The sequence below is a fragment of the Harpia harpyja genome, chromosome 9, assembly GCF_026419915.1.
Source record: "Harpia harpyja isolate bHarHar1 chromosome 9, bHarHar1 primary haplotype, whole genome shotgun sequence".
Classification (NCBI taxonomy): domain Eukaryota; kingdom Metazoa; phylum Chordata; class Aves; order Accipitriformes; family Accipitridae; genus Harpia; species Harpia harpyja.
Genome location: NC_068948.1, coordinates 46105228 through 46121782, shown reverse-complemented (window position 1 = coordinate 46121782; position 16555 = coordinate 46105228). Strand labels below are relative to the sequence as shown.

Genomic DNA, 16555 nt, shown 5'->3' with positions numbered 1-16555 from the left:
GCCGATGTATGAGCTGACAAAAATCCAAGGGCTTATGCGGGTACAACATGGTGAGCGGAGAAGGCTAGAATTATTCAAGAGCTTACAGTAATGAGAACAGAGGGCAATTACAGAAATCTGATTTTCAGGACAGATAAACAGCACAGGGCCATACCGAGCACTGATGAAAGTGTAGCCCATGCCTGCTCTTTCCATGGAGTGACGGAGCTGGGTACCGTGTGGGCAAATGAAGTTACTACGAGTTCACCAACACTGTATAAACCCAACTAGAAATAGGAATGCCAGATTTGGCTGAGCAGAGTCTAGAGGCGAGCCACCCAGCCAGGTCTGGGACCCTTCTGTCCTAATCTTAAACTATACATTTATTTTAGAGGAATTAAGCACCACATGGTAATTGAGGAGCGAGCTAAGACAGCAACTCAGCTCTGCTGTCGCATTCTGCCACTAATCCCCCGGTATCACTAGGCAGGTTTCTCACCAGCAAAGCAGGATGAGGACAGCAAGCTTTCTCACCTGACATCTATCAGTACTTACTCATGTCCCAGCTCACGGCTTATTACCAAAATAGTTCCAGCTACGCACCGGGTAGAGGGGAAACCAGAGCTCCTTCAGTTACGCACAAGAGGGAACAGCAAAGTCTCCTACTTCATACATGGTTTGTGTATAGGTTTTGCCATTTCTTAAAAACAGAAATGAAAATCAGTCCTGTGAAAATGGCATCTCTCAGTGCACAGCTCGAGCTAGCCAGTAGTCGAGCTAAAAATGCTTTCGTTCCTCTTTATTTCAAGAGAACTACTGGGAGAAAAGAGATTCTCTTCATCCACCCCAAAATAAGTGTCCCGTTAGTCAATATATATTTGCAGAGTTAACCCAATTTGCCAGTAATACACCCCATCAAATCTCAAATGCCAGGAAAGCAGCAAGGGACCACTGCTTTATGCAGAAACACAAATGAATGGAGAACCCCAGCTTATACTCAAGCATGTTTTATTTTCAGTAGCAACTAAAGTGTGGCTCATCTTTAAAACATTTCCAAAAAGAGGTCAGGCTTTTTTTTTTTTTTTTTAGAGCACCAGGAAGCAAGGACACCCCCTTCCCTCTCCTCGGTGCTCCTTGCCTGCTGAAAACTGTACGGAGCCGAAAAGCTGTTCCGCATGTGAGACCGCCCCAGCGCTCATCAGCTGGAGACACCTCAGAAGCAGCTGACTTGAGCCCAGCTATCTCCTCCCCAGAAGTGCCACTTCCACCAGATCCCCCACGTTCCTGAGCACCAGCAGGGAATGCCAAGGATGGGCTCCTGCCACATTCCCCTGCAGCAGGCAGGGCAGCAGGCAGTGCCCGTGAGCGGGGATCACCATAAGGATGCTCCTCATGCCCTTCCCCATACAGGCAGGCAGCATTAGACACAAACCTGCTTCTCTGTCCTCATCTGCCCACCGCAACGCTCTCCCAGTCTTCTGGCCTCCCAGAGCCACCGATGCTCCACCTTTGCCGGCACAAATCCATATGGCTACTCACCACCCTTCGTGCCCACCGGCCAAGACAGCCCCAATGCATCGACCTGAGCGCTGCAGAGCAGCCCTGGGAAACACACGGGTTTTGGGGATCACTCAGGATAAAAGGAGCCAACTCCCCACATGAGCAGACCTGAAGGACCTAGGGACTTCTTCAGCAAACCCAGAGCCTCCTCCCTCCACTTGTAATCACCCACCGAGGGCTCTGCGCAATGCCCAGCACTCATAGGGCCACAAAGCTAGGAATTTTATTTCGTTTCAAGCAAAACAGTCAAACCTAACACACATTCATTCTTTACCTTAATTAAAAGATCTCTAACTGGGACAAAACATCATCAGCCAGGTGAACATTAAAGTAATTCACCAATGTCCTCAGCTCTAACTCCACAGCACAAGGATTCAGCGCCCATTTACAGAGTATCTTATCCCCTCGGACCAGATCAGAAAAGCCTGGAAAAACAAGAGTTTGGTTTGGTTTTTATCCCCCATCAGCTCCCTGACCTAGATCACAGCACTGCCTTGCAAACAGCTGAGTCAGCACAACTGCAAAGCAGCGCAGGAACGAGCCTCCGCAGCCAAATCAGCACTGCTGCTGCACTGTCCTTACCCTGAAAGTACAGCCTGGGCTCGCTGGAGTTAGGAAGTCAGCACATCCAGAGCCTTAAGACAGGAAGTCTCTGCGTTTGCTATTTTTGTGTAAAGACACAAACCAAAATAACCGCGCGTGACTCTGGAGGCAGCATCGCTGACATCCTCCTGCAGCCCCAAGCTGGGCGGGAGCTCAGCAGCCGAATGCCTGCGCTGCTCCATGCCTGCCCTCCCATCATCCACAGCCCGACGTTCAGAAAGGTGAAGGTAAAGGCACGCACCGACTCATCCCACATCCAAGATCCTTTTCCAAACACCTACCCAGCTAAAGCACTCGCTTCCCGCTATGGGATAAGTGATGCTCACAGGACCAACAGCCATCACACCCTGCTCACTACAGCCATGACCTGGTACAACGTCACGCTCCACCAGGCAAAACACGTGCCTAGAAAACTTCCATCTTCTCCTCAGTTGGCTGTATTCTCCATCAGTATTTACATACACTCCAGAGCTGCAATATTAAGGGACAGAGAGGTCAAAATACTTTATGTAATTAAATCCGTAGACGCTAGTGCCCCGGAACACAGCATACTTAAACAATTATGGGAAATGGGTAAATGGCTCACACACTAATCAACTTTTGTATAATTAGCTGTCTCACAAGGTCATACACAAGTCAGACCACATTAGTCCAGGACTGGGGGCTTATTCTCCTGCAAGTCAAACCGTTGGTGCTCTGGCATTCTGCTGCTCTCTACAAAACATTACGTTAAGCACAGACTCTGCCTGTGCAATGCCCCTGGCAGCCAGCATCCCAAATGACCATCCCACTGGTACACAGACAAAAACATTAACACGCTGCCTTCCAAAAACGTCATTACACTACTTTTATGTTGACTGTGTTTTCGTAAGCCAGCAGCATTAGAAAGTCGTCTCCATCCACAGCCTCGACCGCCACTCAGACAGAGAGCTGCACCCCGCAGTCACACCACAGCACATTGTGGTTTTGGTGTGCACGCAGCAGCATTTCCCCTGGGGAAGCAGAGGTTTTTTTTTTCTTGATGCACTGAACCAACCACAACCTTCCTCGGTGGTGACTCTGAAAGCTAAGCTTCACAAACATTGTACCTACAGATGCATCCTCCCTGCAGCTGATAGCACACAGCGGCATCTGCAGGTGTCCCAAAGCCTAAACCTGGACCAGGACAGTGAGATGCTACATAAGCACTGAACCAAAGCAAACCCAGGCTGTGCAACAAATACCTTACCGCAGCTTTCCCCAGTCTCACCTTCACGCACCCCCTTTCTAAAACATTCGGGGCATTCTCTGAAGCTACATTTTCATTTTAAGAGCGTTACAAAATCAGGTGTTCACTACATCTTTTCTCTCATATAAGGCCTGATTGCCAGCATTCAAGATAAGATCTGAGAGCGGTTTTATTTTAGGACAGGAGGTAGCCAGCTTTTTAATACATTCATGGGTTTCGTATTCTGCAACTTGAAGCCGTGCTTGTTTGTGGAAGAAAACCAAATGTTAATCCCCGAAGAGTTATGACCATTGAAATATTTCTAAAATATTCTGTTTGTTAAGCACCTAATCAATCCATTACACAACGGAGCAGTAAAAACGACACTCTGGGGAGAAGCTGCTTAACAGGCACGGGGCTCTGACAGTTTTACGTAATGCAGCCATCCCAAACATACACTAAAAAATACCACACCACAGCATAGCGCATGTAGGAGGGAGAAGAAGAAATATGCACAGAGGGAGGCAGCTCAACTAAATATATGTGTCATTCATCTACCAAACTATCCTAAGCTATGGGTGAATAAGAAAGGCATGGTTCTGGCACTTTGTTGTGAACTATTGTTCCCTGTAGTGCCACTGACCACTGCACTTAGTGCCGCTTAAAGCATTCCCTGTCCACACAGAACAACACAAAGTCTCCAGGAGAATGGCACATACATCCTGCCTTCCAGAAGAATCATCATTAGTCCATTTTTACTGGCTCCCTATAATTTACAGTCATTACCAGGGGCTTTAAAAACCTGTTCAATGCTGTATAACCAGACGAGATGACGCTTGGTGCACACAGTATTGTTTAAAACCCTTTGTGTCTCTGAGAAACCATCAGCTATTTTTAATTGCGTATGAAATAGTATCTGCCAGGGTTTCTGCACAATTTAGCAAGCACAGAAGAGCTGGCTTACAAGGAGATTTTTAAAAAGGATCCAGTTGCATGTTTGCACGCTAAGACACACTCTACCTGACTGGTTGTTCCTCATGCGGATGGCTTTCGCTTTGGCCAGCTCCAGGGCCGTGACCCAGCGCTGCCTCTCCACTTCTGAGTTCGCCTTTAAGTGGTACGTCCTTCCCCCATTGGAAAGCACGATGTTACAAGAGTCCTCCGTATCGATATGAGCTGTGGACAGGTTGATGGTCCCGCGACACGTGTGGGCCATTTCTGCCTGCGTCCTGCATGGGAATAGAGGGAAAAGGAAGCGTCAGTCCCCCTGCACCCAGCCTGTCCCCAAAACGCCACCGACGCTCCCTCCCGTGCAGCAGAGACCCACAGAAACATCCCAAGCAGGCAGCAAGCCCATCAAAGCCACCAAGGCTAGACAAGCTCCTCAAATAGAAAAATAAGGACAGGGCTGCAGCATTTGCATCGACCTTGCTCCCTTGTACAAACATCACCCCCAGCACTTAGGCTGCTGGTTTCACATCCTGCTGCGCCGATTGCTTCTGGTTGCCCTAAAAGTAAAATTACCAACTGCACACCATCACTGACCTTTCTCGTCTCATTTGCATTGCTGCTTTTCTCCCTTCTCCCTGCTATCCCACCTCCAGTATCTAGTATTTTGTGGCTCTTTATATCCTCTCCCTTCAATCATTGTCTTTTGTTTAGGTGCGATAAGATCGTGCATGCAAAGATCTCCATTTGTAAGGCAAATTAAAGCAGCACAATTCCTCTTCAGCTGTTAAAACACCTTTACTACTGGCAAAACTGCTTAGTGCTTCACTAGGCTCACCCAGATGAGCAAAAGGCTTTCCTGGGGCTAACCTCCCAAAGCAACAGCCCTCCTTCCACCCCAGCTGGGCAAAAAAGGGAGAACCTACCCTGCAGCAGCCTTAACCCATGACCGTCCCAGCACTGACAGCTGCATCCAGGACTTCATGTCCAGGGGCCAAAGGCCCCCCAGCCTGTACGAGAGCACAGCACGTCCCTGCCCCACACCACAGTTCTGCTGGTCCCAGCCAATGACCCCTCCAGCATCCACGACAGCTGCTGCTCTCTCTATCACAAAAGCATTTCCACATCTTCAGACGTTCTTAGCTCTCCATGGGCTTTTAGCTTTATCAAAGCTGAAATGATCACTTGATTTTTTTATTTATTAGTTCTCCTCTTTCCCCTCGCCAGCTCTTGCACCCCAGGAGAGCAGCTGGTCCCACGCTGCCTGCTCACCAAAGCAGCAGCAAGTGTCACACTGGCTGAGAGCTGCCTTCTTGCACACAGAGACACTTTGACTTTTCAAAGCATACAAGCTGTGGAAGAGCCACATAGAAACTGACAGCCACTTCTTAAAACATTACTTAATATAGTGTTTTCAGAAGCAACTAAAGTCACTTTAAAAAAAAAAAAAAAATCGCAGAGAGTAGGTTTTTAAGGGCACTTGGACACAAAGATAAAGGCCAAAGTAGTCCCAAAACTGCCTCTACACCCACTGCTGCATTGCAGATGCCTAAAATAGCTCTACAAGCATTGAGCCAGTGCGTCCTCAAGATTTCCCACCAGCCCAGCAGACACACTCAGACCAGCCAGCGCAGGCACAGCCAACAGCATCACCAACTCCATACAAACCCCACCAACACCAGGGCAAGCACAACAGCCACCAGCTTCCACCGCCCCGCTCCCATCCCGGGGGCTGCATGTTCTCCAGCCATGGGGTACAGTGGCTGTAACCCCCAGGGTCCTTCCAGCCAGGAAGGGCTGAGCAGTACCTGGAAGCCAGGACCTTTGGACGGGATGAATCCAGAATGTTTTCCTTGATCCTCATTGCATTTTTCCATCTTTTACCACCCATCTTTTGCTTTACTCCATCTTTTACTACCCATCTTTTACTTTACTCCATCTTTTACTTTATTTTGTCCATCCTCTTTCCCATCCCATTCAGCTCTGCTGCATACCCACCCCTCAAATCCTCATTCTTCACCAACCCTGACCCCTTCCCGCTACCCAGTGCCCTCTCCCTCTTACCACACTGCTTATCCCTCCCTGAAAGTGGGACTACAATAAACACACTTGTCATTAGGCCACTTCTGGGTCCACAATGTTCCATACTTCCCCCCCAGCACCCACGAACCACTTACCACCTTGCACTTACGCTGCGCAGCAAGGTGGGATCCTTCCTGGCTTGTCCGTACTACCAACCTTGTTAAAAGAGTTGATGTAGAACAGACATGATTAACACTAGAAAATTCAGTTCCTTCACGTTTTCCTCCCATGTAATGCTGGCTATCACTTCCCATGGCACAGTTTAATCTTGCCCAGCATGTTCACCATTTTCACCCACATCAAACGCCCTAGGAGAGTTTTAAAGACCCTAAATCCCCTTAAGTCCAGGTGACTATCCTGGAGGAAAGAGATTGGAGCAGGATGATGCTATCATAGGATATATGAGCCCCATGTACTTTTAAATGCCTGTTGTCCGAGTCATTTCCAGAGTCCTCTCCCCAACACTTTTCCTGACATTAAGACATGCCGGAATCGGGTAGATGTCAGACAATCATTGCAAGGATTCTGCTAGCATTTCAGCAAAATACATTACTACACAGTTGCTCACTGAGTTGCAGTAGCAGGAGGAATCACAGTCATTTGTAGGAATTACCTGCTCCTTTCCTTCCCACCAAGCCTAGCAGCACAGTCCTCAAGTCCATCATTCCTCAATTCTCGTGGATGGACGCCTGTTTGAAATGCCCCCGGGGTACAGAGGGAACCAGCAGGTTCAGTGGCAGGACAGGCTCTTGCCTTATCACACCTCATCTTCATTCAGCTTCACATTTTATCAGGGCATTCCCAGTTACTCCTTTTTTCCACCGCTAACAGCCTCCCTCCATCTCAACAGCAGCCACCCATCACCCTGCTGCACAGCTCTTTTTAACTCCCAGGTCACTAATGACACCTTCATAAATGCACTGAAGTCCAAAAGTGATCACCGGCCACGGCTTTCCCAAAATTTTAAAATCAAGTCACATCTTTAAAGCCAGGAGCTGAACAAGTCCTCAGCTGCTGAGCACTGGAAGCTTACATGATGACACGAAACACCAGCTCGGCAAGTACAAGACCATCCCCACGTGCCAGGAGCATCACCCTTAATTCCTGAAAGGTTCAAGGCGGCTTGCATGTTGCTTCCTTCTCCGTGGCCTTGAGCACAGCGACAGCCCCATCACGTCACACGGGCAGGGGTACGGCGTATCTCTGATTACCAACACAGGCAGCATGTGGCATCTGTAAAAGCCACCACGGGCTCCTAAACCTTCTGGCCCCACTCCACATGCTGATGCAGTGGGAGAGCAAGACCTTGGCTCTTGCTCCCCAAGGAACGAATCACCAGGCAAGAGTCTCTAGGTCTCTTGAAGGAGGTCTTACAGGCATAGCCTAGAGTTGTTTTCAGAAAGACTGGAGTTCGTTACGGGATAGAGATATGGTCCCTACCAGGGGAGAACGGGCAGCAGTTCAGGGAGATACTCACTGCCAACCTTATTGCTGGGGTTGCGTGTTATGCAGAAGGAAGCCATTTTGGCTGAACATGACCTCAAATCCCCAAATCCCTGCAACCCCAGCTACAGTATTCCAAGAACTTCTCTCATCTGCTCAGCCCTGACACTGTTTTGCAGAACAGATTTAACTTAGGGCCACATCTGAGCTCGACGTGCACAGAAGCCGAGCAGAAACGAAAGCCTCTTGGTATCTCCTCAGGACTTACGGTCCGTGTCTCGCGGCACCACAGGTTAAGTTCAAACCCAAGGTACAGTGTGGTTATGCTTGCTTGCACCGGGGGTGAATTTGGCTCCAAATGAAATCAAGCACCGGTTTTCATTTCCAAAGTCATCCTCCTTGTGATGCAGCACGTACTGATGTGTTCCCAGGAAGGATTACTTCCCACCTTGAGAGAATGGCTCAAATGATTTTCTCTTCTGCACAAAAGGTCTCCAAGGTGACTTCACTAAATCAATTTAAGTCGTCTTAAACAGTCTTGCTCTCCCACCCAAGAAAACGGTTTCAGTACGGGTTTTTGTTCTTTAAGCTACCTTCCTCTGCCAATCTGCATGGGAAATCAATTCCTATCAATCAGCACCCACACACGAGGCAGGCGCCTGACCCAGCCTTGAGCCAACAAGCAAGCAATCTCCTCTGTCTGCATGCACGAAAAAAATAAGAGGTGCCCTTCAGAAGCACTCGTGGTCAGATGGATCTGCTTATTCACCACTAGCAGCTAAACTATTGCATAACGTGATCCAGGCAGATTTTCTGATTCTCAACTTTTTGCAATAATCTGAGCGCTGCACATATGGGAAGGCACGTGGGCAGGCTGCAAAAAAGCTAAAGGGAGGTTAAACGTGGACATAGGCCACACAGAGGTGGATGCAGCTGAATATCTGGGATTTTTTTGCTGCTCCCTCACAGAGCTAGTTGATGGGATTCGCCTTCAGAGACATAAAATTATAGCTGTGCGTGGGAGAGACGGAAGAGGACTGCCTCGCATACAGCCCTTGCCAACACACACAGCGAGAGGGGCTATGCAACATGAGAAAAAAAAAATAAAAAATAGCTGCGGGTGTTAAAAAAGCAGGGAGGACTAAAGCTCCCACCCAGCAAGGGGAAAGCTAACGTCCTGGGTGAATATAACCCCTTCTCCCCACCAGAGCACAGCAGCGAGATCCTCAAAGCACCAGGGCAAGCTCCATGCAAGCCTTGAGCTATTAACCAAGGCACAGGCTACTGTGCCCTGCCGGGGGCTGCACAGCTCGGGCACATGGCTCCAGACACAAAAGGCCATGAACTGTGGAGACAGACGTCATGGCTTATTCCCAAAATCATTCTTGTGGCAAGAACAGTGCTGCTCATGGATGCATTAAGATCATCAGAAAGCATATTTCTTACTCTAAAAGCATGAATACACTTTATCATTATGCCAGCAGATCCCTATTTCAGCTGTCAAACCTGCTCTGGATGCACAGGTCCCAATTCCTGCGCAGATTTTGTCAAAGCTGTCAGAAGATGCTGCTCTGAATACAGCCATATTTGCTTTTTTTATTTCGACAGCACATAGGACACGGTAATAGAAATTTCAGATTGGCGTCATCACTCAGGCACCCTACCCACAAGTACAGCAAAGCTCTTATATCACAGCCATTTGCAGAATGCCGGATTTTGCAAAAACCTTCAAAGATCTTCTTGCTGTTAAAATATTATTTGCAGCATTTCTCTCTCTTTTTTTTTTTTTTTTGGATTGGAAAAGCTGCTTCAGCTACTTTAATACCACAAATCTAAACATACCGAGCTTGACAAGACAACTTAGCAACATCAGTTACTTAAAAAGGCTTTCGTAAAAAACTCCTGGAGTCTAAATTTTAGCAGCCCATATTCTGCAGCCTGACAGATCAGCTACATGCCATAGTGCAATAAAAGAGCAAATCACAATCTAAAGACCTGCTTTCCAGTTCTGAAAGAATAATTGAGCTACACAAGGCTGCTCAGTATGCCAGCGCTATGCAAGAGAAAGATGCTCCCACTTTTCAACGACTGTAAGAAATCTTACTATATATAAAACAATGAAATTCCTCTGTAAGAGCTCAGAAGACAGATTTATCAACAGAGCAAAGAGAAGAAGGTGAAAAAGTAGATAATAAAATGTTTTTCATCTACTAGCTCCACAGCTTTGGTTTCGGTGATATCGTAACAGCCAAAGATTTAGCTTCAGATGCTGGTAAGACGTTGCTCATATGGATTTTGTAACTATAACTGTGCGGCTCTGCTGGAAGTTAATAGGACGCAGCAAGCAATAAACAGCCCCAGCTCACACTCTGCTCCCAAACATGGTTCACTTAAAGCAAGCAAGCACGACGGATGCTTGTGGAATTTCTCTGCTAAGATTTCCTTTCCACCAGCAAGGCTCAACGCCGTTTCTGGGTAGCTTCGTCTCTCCTAAAACTCGACTTCTCCTTTTCTCGCAGCTCAGACAGGATCAGGCAAAGAACCCCAGCAGGGAACCGAGACTGCTCTGCACAGCACTCACTTTCCAGGCGACCAGCGGTATTTCAGCATGCTTTATAGCTTGAGCACCGACAAGGAGGTCAGGGAGAGCACAGCAGCCCGACTCTGAGACCAGAGCATACAGCTGCAACCCTGGCAGCTCAAGAGCTACTTCAGTTCAACGGAGCAGAGCGGGTATGACACGTGTAGGGACCTTGTTACGTTACATCCTGGCTACGAGCATCCAGCTTCACGAGGGTGCTAAAAACACTCAGGCTAGCAAGTGCGCAGCTCTCCAAACCGGCCTATCCACAAAAAACTCAGCAGAATGCTACGCAAACACTGGCCTGAGGCTTCTCTCCTAAGCTCAGAGGGCCAATACTGCCTGCTTATGGGTTCCAGCATCACTCCGTATTGCTAGGCACCTTTACAGAAAAATCCAAACACAGTTTAAGTTACACCCAGAAAAACTACCTCCCGAAGTAGGCTCGCTCCCTCTTCCTAGAGACCTCTCCTATAATCTCAAAATCATTTTCTTGCTATAAGCCTCAGTAACCAACGCACCTGATTCTACAAATTAAATGCTAGATTCCCATCTTATCACTGTTACAGCCGTTCTGCTTTCCAGTGTAAAAGTAGGTCACTGCAAGGCTCAAACTTGTCCCCGTGCTGACGGCCACAGCCACCTCCCCATGACAGCCTCAGAGAAGCACAAGGTGAGCAGCATTTAAAGACTCGCATGTTCTTGTCTTCCCTATTCCAGCGTGACCTTCACCTTGGCATTTCGCTCACTGCAGTTACGCCACAACAAGTAAAATTTGGGCATGTACTTTAGAGGCTGCATCTGAACCTCCAAGTCTCCAACCACACACTTAAGAGAATTCACCCCCAGTGTAAGTGAGGATGCTAAAGCCAGCACGGTTCACAAGCAGCCATCTGAGTCATTCTTCACTTGGGAACGCAGCACCGAGTGTTTAAACAGAAATCTGCTGTGAGCTACAGCCCTGGCAACAGGCAAGAGGTATCAGCAGACACACTAGACCATTTGCCAGGTTATCACTCAGCTGCTTGGTCACTGCTTACCAACCAGGAAATATTTTCTAATTTCAATAGCATTTACAGGAAAATCTACTGCTCTTGCTGTGCAATCTTCTTGGGGTTTTTTTCCTCCTCAATGATTACTTGAGCTGTAACAGCTCACGATGAGCGGCTGAAGTTTTGCAAGGAAGTTTTACTGTCCACGTTCCACTTTTGAGTGTAGGTCCAGAAACAGCCTCCCCAGCACCGCTGGCAACACCGTGACAACCTGTTCCTGCAGCTCACGTGCTTTGGCTGGGATGATCAACACAGCACAGGGACAGAGCCAAACGGTTCACTGCCATGGGGGATATTCCTGGCTTGTCCTCTGTTATGAAGGATTTAGGGAGAAAATAAGAAACATATGAAGAGTTTTAAAAGGAAAAGTGACAGCCTCTCACAGGAGAGTGTGAAATTATTTGTGGTTTGGTGGTTTTTTTGAGTCTCTGGATGTGAAGTACAGAGACCTTAGAGCTACACTGCCACTACGCACATGGCATGAAGCTGGACACAAATCCCAGGTCCATTTCTGGAGCTGGCAAACAGACATCTCAAGGAGCTTCCCCAGTGAGCTCCACCACCACACTGTATTCGAAAAGCCAGGAACTCGGAAACACTTTTTGGCTGTCATCTCTCAACGAAATTACAAATCTAGGCTTCTGCACTGGAACTGCAGATCACACCTAAAACCAATCCAACACGGCCAGAAGTAAACACCGCGCCCTTGCAGCACAGACCCAACATCTCAGGGCACTCTCCAACACACCAGGAGATCCAGAAAGGATGGGATTGATAAACATGTTGGTCTGGAGATGCCAGTACACATCTGGTGTCAAAGCAGCTCAAGGACCCAAATCAGAACTCACAGCCCAAGAACTGAAGGGTGCTACAGCAAGACAACTGTTGTCAACCATCCCTGAACACCTCCATCCCAGCTGCCCTGGCCACCCTACCAAATTCAGCCAGCCCAGCATCACCTTACAGCTTAGCGATCACACGCCACTGGGTAAACATCAGCAGGCTTCATATCCATTCCCCAGTTTTCTCAGCAAGACGATGAGGATAAACATTTCCATCCTGATCTATCAAGAAGAGAGCAAGGCAAGAGAAACACATAGCATAGCAGATGGACTGCAAGGCAATACAGGAGGCACTTCCCCCAATTAGAGAGAGCAGTCCTGTTCCTGCATCTGCTTAGGGCTCCCTGACAGCCTATTCCCTCCCGGGGGGGGAAAGTAAGTCCTATGTGCACGCGGGGAGCAGTTCAGCGTATCCCAGTCCCAGGGAGACCGCAGGGTTTCTCTGCAGAGGGCTGTGGAAAAGCATCACCCCCTGCAAAGCACAGCGGTCTAAGACACAGGCACAGATCGCTGTGCTCCTACCTTGCATTGCATGACCATGGACACACTGGTGAAACAGGGCAGGTATTGTTGTAACTACCAGAGAAAAAACAAACGCATATCGAAACTCATTTAAACATGGGCGTTTTTCTGATAGAGAAGCGGTACATCACCAGAAACAAAGTAGGAAACCCAACTATAAATGGCTGCAAAGCATCTCCCTGGCTGAGTCTGCTAATTGCTGCTATTTCTACCAATATTTCAAAACAACACAGGCATTTAATATAGAAATTGTGCAGACCTCTCATGCTCGTGTTTGTACCACAAGAAGATTATTTCATTTCCATTAACCTTGTGCACAACATGAAGACCGTTCTCTGGTGGCCAAAGTGCAGATGTTTGACCCCTCTTATCACTCCACACCCGATTACACAGGGACCACTCTCAACTCTGCCTTTGCTTCCTCCACTATGTGGCAAGCTGGAAACATTCAGAAGTTCAGACAAAAACCGCTTTTTTAACTCCTGTCCCCCCTGCAAGAGAAGGAAACTGGAAAGCCTCACAGATGACAGCCTCGCTGCTTCTTACACCACTGACCTCTCCTGACTCGGAGATTAAGACCTATTTTTCCTACCGTATCTTTCACGGACTAAGTTGAAACCAGTTTATTCATTTCATTTTCCCATCACACTGGAAAATATTCTATCATTAACTGAGTTAAGGACTCTGGAGCAATAAAGAAATATTTATACCAGCTGCATAACTGGGAAATGCCCTTTAGAGTAAGCTGCAGAGACTGCTGTATGCAGAGGCAAGAATAGAAATCAAGGACAGGGAAATAAAATAAACAGAATTGGGCAATGCAATAGATGGGGACAGAAAAGAAGACATACCGAATACTCGGCCTGGCTCACAATAAGAGCAATGCATTGAAATACTTTCAGCACCTTTTTTCTTTTTTTTGAAAATGATGCAGAACAATGACCACAGTCCACAAGGGTAATCAGACTGATTCTCTTCTTAATTAACTGAGGATGGAAATTTCTCCCAGGGGATTTTGTTTCATTACCGGGAGTGGGGGGCAGTACAAAAGATGACGCAGTCACAAGCCCTCATGGCGCACGAAAGGCCATTTGTGCCCGTCTGCCGGGTGGCTGAGAAGCAAGGTTCGCTCTTCCCACGGGATGCTGCTCTCTGCTTGCATTCCACAAAGCACAAACCAACTCTGGACAACGCATGAGGACTTCCATGCAGAATTCATAGTCTAACAAGCCTATCCGGATTAGGTCAAGCTCTCCAATCCTTCGGTGACACCGGCGGCACGGCCAGCACCCACCGGCGCTTCCACACGGCGCAGGGACAGAAGCCGCGCTCTCCGTCTCGCCCTGCCAACAAAAGGCTGTTGTGCCACCACCACCTCCCCAGCATCGCCCGCGCCAGCCAGCAGTTCCCTCCCCACCTCGGCACTGGTTTCCAGCCTCACGCTGCTGCTACTTCGGGGTCCTCTGAGCCCGAGCAGTTCATCCACGCTGAAATCTGGTGCTCGATTTCGCAGACACTGGCATCCTGTCCTTGATACAGGAACATTTGAAATATTTCATGCAGAGCAGCCCCATCGCTTGGTTACAGAAACCCCTCTGCACAAGCGCTTCATGGCACGTTTCCCCATAAACTGAGATTTCGCACACCCTTTGTTCAAAATAATTGGCGGTATAAAGCCAGTGAAATCTCTGTATTCGGTTTTATGCACAAGAAATTCCAAAAAGCGCTTAAAAACTGGTTTTATTTTGAGGCCAAAAGCTCACATGCCTGAAGTTAGGGGATGTAAGCATGGACACCAAACCTCTTGGGGTTATTACACTCCCTTGGTTCAAGGAAAAAGGATTTTTACCATGACTCAATTCCAGAACAGAAATGCCCAAGAGAAAGCAGGCGCGTGGCTTGGGAGGTATTTTCCCAGCTCACACAGTAAGCAGTATTCACATTCAGCGTGTCACAAGCTGGTTCAGCACAGATCTCAAACTGCAAGCTCCACATGACAAAGAGCTCAGATTTTTTTTTTCCTTCCTCTTTTTCCCTTCACCAAGCCTACCAAATCACAAATAAAACCCAAACAAGCATACAGCAAGTGCTGTACTGAGATTTCTGCAAAAAGATATGATTTACTTCTATTTAAAGGCCGATTAATCTGCAACTGGCTGCAGTTGGAATGGAAACAGATTAGCAACAATCAGATTTAAGGCAAAAAGCCTGCAATCCAGGCTGCAATCCTCGCCAGCCGGAGGGATGCCTGCAGCTCAGGCACCCACCGCCTCCACAGATCACGAGACAATTTTCCGCCGCCCCAACCCATCCAGCAGCTTCCCAAGCCAGCTTCTGGGACAAGCCACTACCTGCACATGGGACCCAACACCAATGAGCCTCAGTCAACACCGCACATTGTCGCCAAGCAAGGGTTTAGGAGAGACATTACTGTAAATCTCTCCTGTAAATAGATGGATGCAATAAGAGAAGCAATCTGGATTTCACACTCCTTTCTCCACTGCTTTGCCACTTTAGTTTGGCTGCAATACCTACTCCAGTGCAGGGCAAGCCTTTGCAAGGAAAAATCTGGAAGACGCTTCTGCTTCGCATCCTTACAAATAGACCTTGTCTCTTCATGCTTCACAAAAAGGAAAAAAAAAAAAAACTATAAGGGAGCTCAAGGAAGGTAATTTGTCAGAAAGACATTCTCACCCACACTGCTGCAGTGTAGGACAAGGCACCGCACTCATCCCTGGCACTCTGCACCATAAAGGTTTAATGCAAAAATCTCACGAGCACATTTTGTGTACGTTAGCACTTCCAGGTCAGAGGCATCTTTGACGTAACAGTGAGTCTCGGAAAACTCACTGCTGGCAAAGTATACAGATCTAATAGTCAGGTCAAGAAAACTGACAGCATTGCCAAGCTGAAAAATCTCTGAAACCACCCAGGCTTCCCCCTGCTTCTTTTCTTAAATAAAAGTGTGGCAAACCTGCTGGCTAGATGGCTGAACAGCGCAGCTAGCCCCATTTGGCTCACCAGCAGGCAATCTCCTCCAAATATACACTATATCTGAGCAGGGTGCCCAAGTACAGGGCCTCTTGTTTCCTGAGAAAACAGTGTGTAAAGCATATATAAATGCACACAGACAGAAGTGCTTTTACTGCTAACATCAGAACCACATCAAAACGCATAGACGTGCCCCAGTTCCCTTCTCCTCATACCCCAAAGAGGAGATGTTCTGCTTCAACTGGGCTCCCACCCACAAGACTTCCACCCCAAATAAAAGGATACTCTAAAAGCAATCTATTCAGATGCATATTCTTCAGGATTAGCTTTTATAACACACTTAAGACTCTCCCATGTGCACAGTGCAGGTTTTCTGACAGGAAACCTCAGCAGTGGTCAGCAGGAAAAAAACTGTAAGCCACCACACAGTGACCAGCAAGTGCAAGATATAGTCTGGCAAAGGACCTTTATGTTGGGTATTTTATGAAAAATTAAAAAAAAAAAAAAAAGAATAAAACAAGTTCAAAAAAAAAAAAACCAGTTACCAACAAGCTTCCCCACTCCTCCCACCACATCATGCTATCTCCTCTTCACCTCTGGAGAGACTGGTGGTGGCCCTGGCTGATAAGGATATCAGCCCTGTAAACACAGGCACCCAGACAGAGCTCTTCAAGCCACTGGTTTGGGTGAGCAGCTTCACCTGCTCCCCAGGGTGAACCGTCACCTTGTTCTGTAGGGCAAGAGA

General features: G+C 47.7%; 1 protein-coding gene across 4 annotated transcripts in view; it reads right to left on the bottom strand.

Annotated features, from left to right (window-relative positions):
• OSBP2 (oxysterol binding protein 2) overlaps positions 1-16555 on the bottom strand; it is a 125594-nt gene that overhangs the window by 91078 nt on the left and 17961 nt on the right. For 2 of the 4 annotated variants that reach the window (XM_052795431.1, XM_052795432.1), the window contains one exon: positions 4370-4578. In XM_052795431.1, coding sequence (XP_052651391.1) covers positions 4370-4578 — 209 coding nt within the window. Of the gene's footprint in view, positions 1-4369; positions 4579-15513; positions 15567-15793; positions 15847-16555 lie in introns of those variants that run through there. The other 2 variants (XM_052795433.1, XM_052795434.1) reach the window with 2 other exon arrangements.